The sequence below is a fragment of the Perna viridis genome, chromosome 2 (assembly GCF_037379345.1).
Source record: "Perna viridis isolate PV_CMFRI_1.1 ecotype Kerala chromosome 2, ASM3737934v1, whole genome shotgun sequence".
NCBI lineage: Eukaryota > Metazoa > Mollusca > Bivalvia > Mytilida > Mytilidae > Perna > Perna viridis.
The window spans coordinates 36,536,110-36,549,782 of record NC_142446.1 but is presented as its reverse complement, the minus strand read 5'-3'; the positions used below and the strand labels follow the sequence as shown (position 1 = coordinate 36,549,782).

The window sequence follows — 13,673 nt, the reverse complement described above, 5'->3', positions numbered from 1 at the left end:
CCACTATTTTCAGGAGAAGTATCCTGAAGACAAGCATCATATCCACATACCAGTAGTACAATGTAGTAATCAATAATCGTATCCGCACGCAGAGGAACCAAGCAAAGTCAAGCATCACATCCAAATACAAGGAGTAGTTAAGCATATTATCTAAATTCCAGGAGTAGAAAATCACAGCACCGACACACTAGGAGTAGTCGTGCATTGCACTCACACACCAGGAGTAGACAAAGATCGTACCTTCACAAACAAGTAGACAAACATCTTAACCACAAGCCAGAATTTGACAAGCATTCTACCCTCACACGAACCAGCAAAAAATGAACGAAGATACAAGTAGACATGCACCGTCACCACACACTAGTATGTTCAGGAACAGACAAGCTTAGTAACTGCACATGAGGAGTATACAAGCGGCATACCCAAACACAACAGTAGAAAAGCATTATAGCCACACACTAGCATGGTCAGGAGTAGACCAACATCATACCAACACACGAGTAGACAATCATCGTACCCACGCACGAGGAGTAGACAAGAATCGTACCCACACTCGAGGAGAAGACAAGAATCACCTACACACGAGTAGACAAGCATGGTACCCGCACACGAGAACTAGACAAGCATCATACCCGCACACAAGGAGAAGACAAACATCGTACCCGCCCACGAGGAGTAAACAAGCATCGTACCATACACAACAGTAGAAAAGCACCATAGCCACATACTATCATGGTCAAGGTAGTCAAGGATCGTTGCCACACAAGAGGAGAAGACAAGTACCGTACCCACACACAACAGTAGACAAATATCGTACCCACACACAACAGTAGACAAGTATCGTACCCACACACAACAGTAGACAAGTAGGGCGAAGACAACAGTTATCGTTGTGAGTTAGAAAACACATGCACTAACATGAAACCTTCGAAGGAGAAAGTCAAAAAAGAAAAGAAATAAAGCACGCACACACACTAAACATATAACTACACTCGAATGAGCACTTCACATGAGATTATGTAAGGAAAACGGTCACATTTGAACCATTTTTTTAATACCAATGACGCATGAACCGACTGGTCGAATCAATACCTTCACACAAGAGTACTGTAATGATGTTGAAATCCTTTTTCAAGTGCTTTCTTTCAACATATGACTGTACATGTATGTTAAAGAAATTTATAGATTTGTTGATTAGTATTGAAAAGTTAAACTGTATCACATCGCAAAAAAACGTTTTCATGAGTGTAGTGTGTGTTTACACTTGATCTGGACGTTTATGTAAAGTTTTCCCGTATTATTTAAGATAATCTATAGCAATTACTTTTTGAGGATGTATTTGGTGTGTTCAATTATCTCTTTGGTGATACTTTATGGGAAATGTTTATTAGTTTCAACTTCAAGTGAGTAGAATGTGAATTTGCTATTGCAGGCTTTTGAAGCATATATTCATTTAATTCAATGTACATGTGCACTTCCGGGTTTTAATATATATAAAAAACCGTTATCCGAAGCATGAAAACATTTTATATCAGAGATAAAAACAAATTATTAAATCAAACGAATAAAATTCAATATGTCATACATGATGTCTTGTAAATAATTTGACCATGTGCGGTCAACTACTTAAAGTCTCTAATTAGATTAACCGGTATCTTTATTAATTGCCTCTCGAAAATATTTCGTCGTTACCCTTCCAGAAATACCCTACGAATACATTGGATGTTACAAAGTTGGAGAAGATTATTCAAACATCACAACATATGTAAATATAACTTCTGAATTACAAGAAACGTGTAGAGAAAGATGTATAGCACAGTCCACGAACATAGACTTCTTCTTTTTGACAACAGTAAGTTTTAGTAATAGAGAACGTAGTCCTCATAATGGTAATCTTTACAACCTTCGAACCACCGAGGGTCTGATGATTTGGCTCAAACACAGAAATTTAAAATAAAACACCACTCGGTCGAGAGACATGTCATCACAAATCAGCTGGAAATAGGACGTCACCCAATTTCATAAAAACAAAATACTGTGATCTTGAACTCAAGAACTCATGAAGTTCTAGATCACATAGTCAAAATATTGTGAAATTTTGGACATTCAATTAGAAAAAAATTACAAAATATTGTGGTATTGAAGTTCGAGATCACGGAGTCAAAATATTGTAAAAATAGCAGTCTGCAAATTTCATATAGAGTGAAAAGCGTGTCAGTAGTGCTGTCTGTTGTACATGTAAAACCAATTAACTGTCTTTCTTAAATTTACAGAATTCTGACATTTTAGCGAAATCCTGTGTTTTTTATGGACGTCGTAGAAATCTCGGACTATCCAAGCGTGTTTGTGATGTCCCAATCTTGCATGACAAAAGTTGGTTTAATTCTTTTTCTCACTCGGTGTTCAATTTCCTATAAAATACAAATACAAATATTTTTTTTTATGTTTTGAGTTTAAACAAGCTTTAATTAACAGCGGATCAGGACGTATTGATACGTCACGTCGAAGTGTAAAATATAGGTCACCGGATAAGCAAAGAGCTTTTAATCAGTTACTGGTTATTCTCGTTTCAAATAATATATTTTTTTAAATGACACAAATTGAGAAGATATGATCGATCACTAACTCTTTATCTAATTACGCATTTTCTATGGGAAAGCGTACGCCTGCTCTAGCGATACTAGAGGTTGTCTGACAAGCTACCTTCTGATGTGGTGCCATTCTTTACCTCTAGCACCTGACATGATGAAAGCCACCTCAAATGTGAATAAGCTAAATATGTGTTTTAAATTTTTTTTAAGTCTTTTAAAACTATTTACATAAAAAAGAAATTTGACCTTCCGGAAATCAAGCAATAAAAATCCTAATTTTATGTAAAATACCTAGAAAACATTTTAAATGAAGACAGTTACCAAAGTGATCAGTCGGATGGAAATAGGTCACTAATTTTACGGAATATAATATATTTTTGACAAAACCAACTTAAATTTGGTAAAGGCAATTCATTTGTAAATTGAAAGGTAAGTTTCGTTTCGCAAATTAAAATCCGCAATTTCATTAACCGGATGTACCATTTCAAAATGCTGAAGACCTGAATGTAAGGTCGATATAAACTCTAGGATGGTTGGATTTTCTCATCAGGTAGGTTATTCGATTTTCTCCAGTTTAGTCATCTTCTGTCTGTCTGGGTAAGGAAACTGTACAAAAAGCTTGCATATAGAATACGGAGTTCCAACTTCTTACGTTGTAGGAGTAAGTGTACGCCGTGTTCTGTCTCAACAATGGGTGAGATAAAGTTGAAATTTCTTGTCTTTTTAGCGAGTAATTTTTATCTATATAACCTCTCTAGCTCCCAAACTTGTCTTCTGGTAGGTTACACATGCCTCAATTATCTTGGCAATTAATATTTGTTAAAGAACATTGAAACGGTCCCAATTGAAGTCTTACAAATTGTACCTTTTTCATTGTATTTTATACTTGTTGATCCAAACTCAGGTTCATCTAAAATTTCCAAAATCTTCAGCAAAAGAAATGTGGTACAACATGTTCTTTAACATGCGTTTTTTTAGGAAGTATTAAAAAAACTCTGTTCTATTCATCTTCGATATGTGCAAATTAAGCAAAAATGAGCAATTATAAGATATATCTTTGTATATACAATTTGTATTGTTTATGTTGTCGATAGATATCTCCATTATCATGATCATTTTTTGTGTTGGTAAATGCATCTTAACATCATAATGTACATGCAAATTGTTGTCAATTCATGATTTGTGGTTTTTTACGCATTTTTGTTTCATTTAAAGAAATAGTAAATAAAAAGTTAATATTATATTTCTTTTCAGATTCAAAACGTTCATCCAAATGAGTCACTATGTACGTGTAGCAATTTGAGCTCTGAAGAAATACTTCCAAAAGTCACTGATAGCATGTGCAACTGTACAGGAAACATAATTGAAACCTGTGGACGTTTTTATGGAACGAATTATACATTTGTTTACAAAATATTAAGTAAGTGATAATATATTCATATGTTCAAACGGTGAACCGTTCAAACAACAAGAAATTTAACGATATTATCCATACCAATAAGATATATTTTTCAGATAAAATTCTAGTGCTCTCCCCACTCTAAATTAAGCAGCCAACTAGTCTGTTTGATGTATGGCTTATTTCCATTTGCATAAAATAACGGACAACAAAAGTGATGGCAATAACTTGAAAATAATTATATATTGCCAAATACAGTCTAGAAACATCATAATTTAATTACACAAAAATATTATATCAAAGTGACTTAACAGTGTAAGTTTTAAAAAAGTGTAATTGGCATAAAATAATAATTTAAAAAAATATACACTAAGTTATGATCACGGAGTGCTTCATATATGTCACCTTGTACCAATCCTTTAATCATGTTTGAATCTTTGGAGGAAGTATAAATGAATTATTTTAGGCTAAAAACCACTAATTCCACTTCCCATAGGCTTCTATGCTAATTTCACAATATTCAATGGCTTCTCTGGACTTTACCTTAAGTTTAACCTGCAGAGGACTATATATCAGCATGATTCTACATATGTCAGCTCACAATCCTCAGAATGGCATGTGGGGTTAGCAGACTTGCAGTGCAGTACTGGTCACCGGAAGTGAAGGGTCTATAAATAGCATGGGAAATCCCAGTGTTTTCACAAGATAGTGGTATATTTAAAAATCATTATGGAGATTAGGCTTCACATCACAAGAAGCAAAATGCACCTATAAAATGTACAGAAATGTTTTTCCTTTCAGAAACTGTTTAAATTTTTTAAATAAGATGAGAACTTTTTTCACAGCACTATGAGGAACAGGGGTAATTTCTGCGTAGGACTATTTTTGCGTACGTTCCAAATGCTCATTGGTTGAATTGGTGGTCTGTAACCTAAAGAGTCACTTTTTGTCTTAGAAAAAATAAATAACTATACAGGTATCTTCCTACACACACACTGAATGCATTTGCAAAGTGTCAGTGAAATGTGACAAGCACTTTTTTAAATATTTGATTTTTAAATATAGGGTAACCAAGTTGTGCGAGCAAAAAAGTGACAATATTCTACCATACTTAAATGCATTAAATATTTGCAAAGAACTTTTTCTGACTTTTCAAATAAAAAATATCAATCACAACTTGTTTTTTAACAATATTAATGAAGAAATAGTTTTAAAAGTAATCATTTTCTGAGAAATTGGTCTATTTTTAAAAATTTATTTCTGACATGCCTCCCCCTTTTTCTTGATCACATGTCAAAAATCCTAAATCTTTGAATTTTCACAAAAGGTGATATATTTGGCTTTAAATTTGTAAATACAGTGTTTTCACATTAAAACATGACCAGTAAAGGGCACCTAAAGCAAAAAAAGTGCTCAATAATGGATTTTCCATGTTCCCATAGGGGAATGCTTATATGGCCTTAACCGCAGTAATGAAAGTGAGTTTTTCCTCATTTCTAACCTAATTTTTGCTCAAATCTACACAAAACTTGATTTCAAGTGCTTATTACCACCATATGTAGGTAAATATAGCCCTCAAAGTTTAATATTTGATATTTTTTACTAAATTTTCTACACTTTTTACAAGATAGGACATAAAAATCAGCCAAAAAGACCAATTTTCCATAATTTGGACCTATAACTTAAAAAAATGCATATTTTGAAGGATTTTTGTAGTGTATTCCTCTCATGGGAAAGTTAACAAGATCTTCAAGTAGTTTAAAGCTATTTCAAGAAACTTTTCATTTTGCCATGGCTTCAGCTTAAGGCTAAAAACCACTAATTCCACTTCCCATAGGCTTCTATGCTAATTTCACAATATTCAATGGCTTCTCTGGACTTTACCTTAAGTTTAACCTGCAGAGGACTATATATCAGCATGATTCTACATATGTCAGCTCACAATCCTCAGAATGGCATGTGGGGTTAGCAGACTTGCAGTGCAGTACTGGTCACCGGAAGTGAAGGGTCTATAAATAGCATGGGAAATCCCAGTGTTTTCACAAGATAGTGGTATATTTAAAAATCATTATGGAGATTAGGCTTCACATCACAAGAAGCAAAATGCACCTATAAAATGTACAGAAATGTTTTTCCTTTCAGAAACTGTTTAAATTTTTTAAATAAGATGAGAACTTTTTTCACAGCACTATGAGGAACAGGGGTAATTTCTGCGTAGGACTATTTTTGCGTACGTTCCAAATGCTCATTGGTTGAATTGGTGGTCTGTAACCTTTAGTAGATAGGAATCCTTTGTAAAATGCGAAAAGCAAACTTTAATACATATCACGTGTAAATACATGAATTTATATTTGGTTTACTCGTTCCTTTCCTTTCTAAATCTGGTTTTGTTTTTTTAAAGTCCCTTTACATTTTCTTTTGAAGGTATCGCGTTTCTGGTGTCTTTTAAATCCTTTGTTGTTCTGACTACTTTTTGTCTTGAGACAAGCGACTCTATGAACTTACAGCTTGACTTTTTGCCGTACTTGATATAAGAAAAAAAACAATGTTAAGATATTTTGAACTATTAGTTTTTCTTCTGTTCAGTGGTTAGCATTCATTATTATTTCACGCATTTAAGGCAAATTTCAATACATTGACACAACAAATAAAGGTAACTATGAATTACGAGTTGCTATTTTAACATGACTGAATTATACCTTATGACTATTGGGATAAAATCTAATTAATATTAGACCTATCAATTGTTCCATTCAATCACTGCATGTAGGATCTAACAACACTCCATTCAACTTTCTGTTCAGATAACCTTTCCAGAGCCCTCGTTTTTTCTCTTTGAATAATGCTTTCAAAATCATGAAAGATGAAATATGATGGACTGATCAGAAAGACCATCAGAACATGTAGAAGAATTGAATGTTGTTAGGTCTTACATGCAGTGACATGAATGGAACAATTGATAGGTCTAATTTTAATTAGATTGATTGGGACAAAACATATATTGTACATACGTTATAAATTCGACGACTCGTCTTCATCTATTTCGGGTTTTTAAAATAACTACCATGCGTGCATGTACCGAATGCTTGTATATAAAATAAATGTGTATTTTTTTCGTTCTATACACTGTGGTACCGTTTATGTCTTTGACAATACATGTCATGTCCATAATCTGGCACAGTCTGTGGTGCATTCACGATTTCCCGAAGTTTTGCCGTTTTTCTCGTTAGAAATATTTAAGAGTTTTTATGTCTTGTTTTATCAGATGGCAATAAAGATGCACTGAGAGAAGATAATAATGGTACGTAATAGTGCTGCGGACGGCTAAGGATTTTATCGAACTTTAATGGGCCTAGAGGGTATACGACTATAGTATATGTCAATGGAAAGATAAATCAATGTAATTTTTGAATATCTTATTTATCAAAGTGAAAAACGGTAAAGTTTTCTGCTATTTTGCATTAGTTATAGAAGGGGTCAAACATCAATCGACCCCAAATACGCTCTGAAAAGTAATTTAATTTAATGTAAAGAATTTCAAAAATATAAAAAATTAACTTTTCGACAAAAGTTGACTATTTAATCATTGAACAAAAATGCTTCTAAAATTAGTTGCATTTTAGTGCATTTTCAAGACTTGTCATAAGGATCATTTCGGCAATTGAAAGATTCTTTCTATCTATTATAGTTTTTAAGATATTGACTGAAAACTGTAAACAAATTCCATATTTCAAGGGCAATAACTCCTACAAATAGTCGACTGACAACTTTGATCCCTGAAGACTTTTGAAGGCCTTATAATAGGAATTATTTCAGAATTGAAAGAGTTTGGCTAAATCTTGCGGTATTGGAGATATATATGAAAAAAACTACTGTCTGACCCCTATGTTTTATTTTTAGTAACAGCGGCCACGTTTTTCGATGGATCAAAAAATCCCCACATCAGTTCTATGCTGGATACTCCAAGGAACATTCATACCAAGTTTGGTTTATGTTGGTCAAGTAGTGTCAGAAGGAAAGATTTTGAAAGGAATAACATTAAAATTAGCAAAAATACGTCGAAAAAGGGCAATAAATCCAACATGGCTCAACGAATTAAAATGAAAATTTGAGATAGATCTCATCATGTTAAACACTTTTATTTTGTCAGATTTTGGCTTAATCTAACGATTTTGGATATATATGCAAAAAACTACTGTCTGACCCCTATGTTCTATTTTTAGTAACGGCGGCCATGTTTTTGAATGGATCAAAAATCCTCAGATCAGTTCTATGTACGATACCCCAAGGAACATTCATATCAGGTGTGGTTCCAATTCAAGTAGTGTCAGAGGAGAAGAGTTTTGAAAAATTATTAACGACGACGGACGCCAAGTGATGGCAATAGCTCACCCGGTCCTTCGGCCAGGTGAGCTAAAAAGGGGTTCCTAATTTTCACTGTACATACTACACATGTTAACTAACAGGCCTTAAGGGTTCATTAAGAAATAATCCGACTAGTGGGACAGTCTATACATAAAGTAATACCGAGAAATATAATAGTTAACATTTCAACATTGGCTACATGTCTTTTTTTATTTATTACATGTACTTTGCGGTGTTACATCAACCAAGCTTAAGGAAAAAAACATCTGATTTTTTAAGATTTCTTATTAAAATAAGTAATTCTGAAGTCAACTTAAATTGATTTAATTAACAAGTATATATTAGATTGATTCATTCTTATTTCAGTTCATCTAACAGCCGGTATCATTGTTGGTGTTTTGGTTACCATTTTAGTCGTAACCGCTGTAGTAGGATATGTTGTTTACAGACGGTAAGACTATAAAAATAGAAGATGTGGTATGATTGCCAATGAGACAGTCATAAACAAAATACTAAACAACAAACAATTAAACTGCTAGACTTACATTTAATTTCGTTAAAACAACTGGCAATAACAAAAATACCATTCTAATATATACACTCACGCAAGATTTTGAAGATTGTTCAAAATTTTAATGTCATTTGATCACAGGTTTGTTTTCATAAACAACTTTTACATGTACCGAAACGCATTTTTATAATGTAAGGAAGAAGAAATAGGATGTCATCTGTCAGATTTCATGACTTAAACACACATTAGTGTCGTATTAGTACAATCTATCAAAGTTTTAAATTTACTAACACAAAATGCTTACTTCCAGAAGGTTAAAAAGAAAGAATGGACTAAGGATACGTAATATGTTGCCATCTGTGATAGAAGCATCAATGCTGGAAAAACGTCTCGTAAAAACTGATAAACTACGGAAACCTGACAAAAGGTCAAAGGTAACTGCTAACACATACACAACTACTCAAGAAAAATCTTCTCAGCTCGGAAACGACGAACCAAAAAATAAGATCGGCGGGGATTATGAAGTAATGATGGACTCTATAGCAGAAGTTGGAACCGAAGAATATACCCCTATGAGCGAGCAGATTTTTTCAGCTGAAGGAGAAATATACGCGAACGAGACGGATAGTCGGTATGAAAATACTGGCGAGTTGACCTGTCAAATTTCCAGTGGTGACAAGAAGGTTTCTCCGATTACGGAGTATTATCAAAACATAAATCCTGTTATGGATTATAAAGTTCCGAATCCTCAGCGTCAAGTTAGTGGCGATGCTGGAGAACTATACGAACCAATGAATGTGGAGAGATGCTGAAATTTGTGGACAATAGGTAGACATTTTTAAACTATTTTGAGGTTTTGTTCATTAAAGATCGGAACATTTTCCAAATGTCGCATTTTCTGCAATCCGTGCTTCCCTAGCTGCATTCTGAAATTTAGTGAAACAGTCTGTAAAAAGATAAATTCAGGTCGTTACACATGATGCAACAAGTGGCAATAGGTCTTGGCGGGTCCAGGATCGTAAACATATTTTAGCATTCTGAAATGCCGAAAGATGACTGTTTTTTCTTCAAACTCTTCTAAGGAACGTTTTAACCGAAAACTTCAAATGAAAATTAAATATGCATGAACAATATTTCAACTTTATTTTTGTTGGGGCTCTGTACCTTTACCTATATGTTATGGTGAATTGAAATACACATGTTGCATATAATGTACCATAGTGACGCCTACCAGAAAGTGCTGAGATCGGCATAGACGACGTACCTTTATATGCTACCGTTGATGTTACACCCTGTGACACTAATTCTCTGTGACCTGGTCAATATGTGCGTTTTATTATAAATGGGAAAGCATACTGTATATAATACGGACAGAAACACCAAGTATGTCGTCAACTACATTACTTCGACATTACCGTACATGATAACTTATTATTTGAACTACGTGTAGTTAGATACACAGCCAACAATGAACATGACAACGGGCACGTCATGTGCCACATCATGTTTCTGACTTAAACTTTATAAGCACTTCATATATTTATGTGTTTTGTAGATTTCATCATTCTAATATTGCCTAGTTTCTAGTTAGATATTAGAATAGAAAGCATTTAGAAAGGGTTAATTTTCTATACTCTTATTAATACATGTAGCTTCTGCATTTGTAATAATTAAGTAGAATGATACAGAATATTCAACTACATGTACATTATGTTTACAAGAAATTCTAGTATTCGGATTAGGGGCAAGAAATACATGCAATTTTATTTGATTTCTTCGGTTTTTAACATGTTACTGTATTTTTTTTTTTACAATGGCGTTAAGATCAATTAATGGATTAATACTCCGTCTATTGTCTTTTTAAGGGTATCGATGTATACTAAGCGTGTTTTACATTTTTAGTTATAAAGCTTCAAATTTTGTATTCATATTAATACAAGTAAGTATTTTTATATATTTTTTCCGTATGTTTTTTTTACTGTGCCCATAATAAATGTACAACGTACATGTAAAATGATATTTTATTGCGTTTTATTTGATTTCCTTACGGTGTGTAGCTAAGCAAAGATCAGCTTAGCCTTATTTTTTTGGCTAGACTAGTGGCCTATTATTATACATAGATTTACTTATAAAGGTAAAACCAACTAATATGTGGATTAGACGTCCCCTCCTTGAATCCTAAGTTGTCAATACCAAAACTACTTGAGTCATTAAACAAAGCAACACATAAATTTGAGTAGAAGCAACACATCAGATCAATACTCTCTCGAACGGTTTTTAGTTTTGTTGCAATTTCGAAGATTCTATCTCAAAATGTGACGGGTGCCGCTGGTGGTGCAGTACATGCTAACCTTTCCAAAGCACTTGATACACCTCCCGTTATATATGTTAGTATATTATATTCTTCTGTTTACATCGTGTATACATTTAGACCATGTTTCTGTATTTTCACATCTCTGAATTGTCCTATTTTGGTGCTGCGGTATTTTGTCAATGTTTTGTTTTGTCATAGTTTCACATCATATCTTTAGTTTCAAATTATATGAGGGCGTCTTGTTTGTATTTTCATTTTTTATGTACTTATTCAAAACAAAATTAGTAAAAAACATAAGAAAATTCATTGCATTTTCTTTTGAGAATGCTTCATTTTATTTAACATTAACGCATATTGCGAACTAGTTACTATGACAACATAATCTAAAAACATTTGATCATTGTTTGATTTAAAGTTTGTTTTATTTAAAAGGAGCCGCCGTCCCAGTATTATAGGGAGGGATCTGACATTTTTCTTTGTATCCGGGACAGTCTGGGACGTAGGTCTTCAAATAATGGTCAAGTGTTGCATGAATTGTATCACACTCGCCAATGACTCGAAATTGATGATGCGCGGTTTTGTTACATCCGACCTCTTTATAAAGTAACCATCCCAGATTTTCACACATGCAGTCGAGTTGGTTGCCCCCCATACTTATCTTAAGGAGAGTGGTCGTTGCATTGATTGCCATTGGAACCTGTGTAAGCTCTGTATTGTTTAAGTTCAGATCACGCAGTGTCAACAAAGGCTGGAGAGAATCTCTTGAAATGTATTTGAGAGGTGTATTTGCCAAAGTTAACTTTTGGATGTGTCCAAACCCTACTAGATCTCTCTGTTCAACTGTTTCGATCGAGTTGAATGAAAAGTCAATGTCCCTCAAAAGGTTAATATTTCCTAATGCTGCTGGTATTCTTTCTAGAGAACAGTTTCTAATGGTCAATGTTTGAAGTGTGTTCAAACCTTCGACAGTTTCTTCGCTTACTAGTTTCAGAGCATTGTCGTCGATACTGAAAGATTTCAAGTGTCTGAGATACTTAAGAACGAGAGGAAATACAGTGAGGCGGTCGCCCTTCAGGGTCATTGTCTCCAGTTTTGATTTATTACTCGTTGGGAAAGATTGTAGCAAAATACCCCTATCTCCAGTATTCAGATTGTAGTCATAGTTTAAGGTCTTGAGGTTCCAGAGATTAGAAATACCCAAAGGAACTGCAAGTAGGTTCGTATTATGAATAGATAAATCGGTAAGAGTTGACTCGAAACTATGGAAACCGGTAGGGGGGATTACTATAAGATCCGGATGTAGCGACGTCACTTCTAGACGATGCAAAGTCTGCAAATGGGCACCGAGTTCGAAAGGCCATTCTAATTGTTCTACGCTACCAAAGGTAAACTATGTAACGGTATCCCCTAAGGCTCTCATTACTGAGGCGGTTAGTTTCAGATTTGTAGACCCTCTGTAATTATTCGAGACATTCAAAGATCTCAAGACATTCAAGTCACTGAGTGCGCTGGGGAGTTTTATAAGTTCGTTGTTGCTGAGATCAAGGTTAATAAAACACCACTCGGTCGAGAGACATGTCATCACAAATCAGCTGGAAATAGGACGTCACCCAATTTCATAAAAACAAAATACTGTGATCTTGAACTCAAGAACTCATGAAGTTCTAGATCACATAGTCAAAATATTGTGAAATTTTGGACATTCAATTAGAAAAAAATTACAAAATATTGTGATATTGAAGTTCGAGATCACGGAGTCAAAATATTGTAAAAATAGCAGTCTGCAAATATCATATAGAGTGAAAAGCGTGTCAGTAGTGCTGTCTGTTGTACATGTAAAACCAATTAACTGTCTTTCTTAAATTTACAGAATTCTGACATTTTAGCGAAATCCTGTGTTTTTTTATGGACGTCGTAGAAATCTCGGACTATCCAAGCGTGTTTGTGATGTCCCAATCTTGCATGACAAAAGTTGGTTTAATTCTTTTTCTCACTCGGTGTTCAATTTCCTATAAAATACAAATACAAATATTTTTTTTTATGTTTTGAGTTTAAACAAGCTATAATTAACAGCGGATCAGGACGTATTGATACGTCACGTCGAAGTGTAAAATATAGGTCACCGGATAAGCAAAGAGCTTTTAATCAGTTACTGGTTATTCTCGTTTCAAATAATATTTTTTTTTAAATGACACAAATTGAGAAGATATGATCGATCACTAACTCTTTATCTAATTACGCATTTTCTATGGGAAAGCGTACGCGATACTAGAGGTTGTCTGACAAGCTACTTTCTGATGTGGTGCCATTCTTTACCTCTAGCACCTGACATGATGAAAGCCACCTCAAATGTGAATAAGCTAAATATGTGTTTTAATTTTTTTTAAGTCTTTTAAAACTATTTACATAAAAAAGAAATTTGACCTTCCGGAAATCAAGCAATAAAAATCCTAATTTTATGTAAAATAAATACCTATTATCTAAATGCCAGGA

The 13,673-nt window shown here is 33.9% G+C and overlaps 1 protein-coding gene and 1 pseudogene across 2 annotated transcripts; one reads left to right on the top strand and one right to left on the bottom strand.

Moving 5' to 3' along the window:
- Nucleotides 1-1,170: 1,170 nt before the first annotated feature.
- LOC148624863 (uncharacterized) lies at nt 1,171-10,878 on the top strand. 2 transcript variants are annotated; one of them, XM_088567899.1, is made up of 7 exons: nt 1,171-1,403; nt 1,701-1,852; nt 3,846-4,011; nt 7,256-7,291; nt 8,214-8,294; nt 8,722-8,806; nt 9,177-10,868. In XM_088567899.1, exons 1-7 carry the CDS (start codon nt 1,334-1,336, stop codon nt 9,676-9,678), a joined length of 1,092 nt encoding a protein of 363 aa, XP_088424025.1. In that variant the 5' UTR covers nt 1,171-1,333; the 3' UTR covers nt 9,679-10,868. The 2 variants fall into 2 exon arrangements, with proteins under 2 accessions (XP_088424025.1, XP_088424026.1); XM_088567900.1 differs by lacking the exon at nt 8,214-8,294 and having other exon boundaries at nt 9,177-10,878.
- A 596-nt stretch (nt 10,879-11,474) lies between these two features.
- On the bottom strand, nt 11,475-12,777 carry LOC148624862 (uncharacterized; annotated as a pseudogene).
- Between the last annotated feature and the right edge of the window lie 896 nt (nt 12,778-13,673).

Coding starts and splice junctions, on each gene's coding strand:
- LOC148624863 (XM_088567899.1), top strand. CDS start 1,334: ATGTATTTGGTGTGTTCAATTATCTCTTTGGTGATACTTTATGGGAAA. Junction 1,404..1,700: donor TTTATTAGTTTCAACTTCAA/GTGAGTAGAATG, acceptor TTACCCTTCCAG/AAATACCCTACGAATACATT. Junction 4,012..7,255: donor ATTTGTTTACAAAATATTAA/GTAAGTGATAAT, acceptor TTGTTTTATCAG/ATGGCAATAAAGATGCACTG.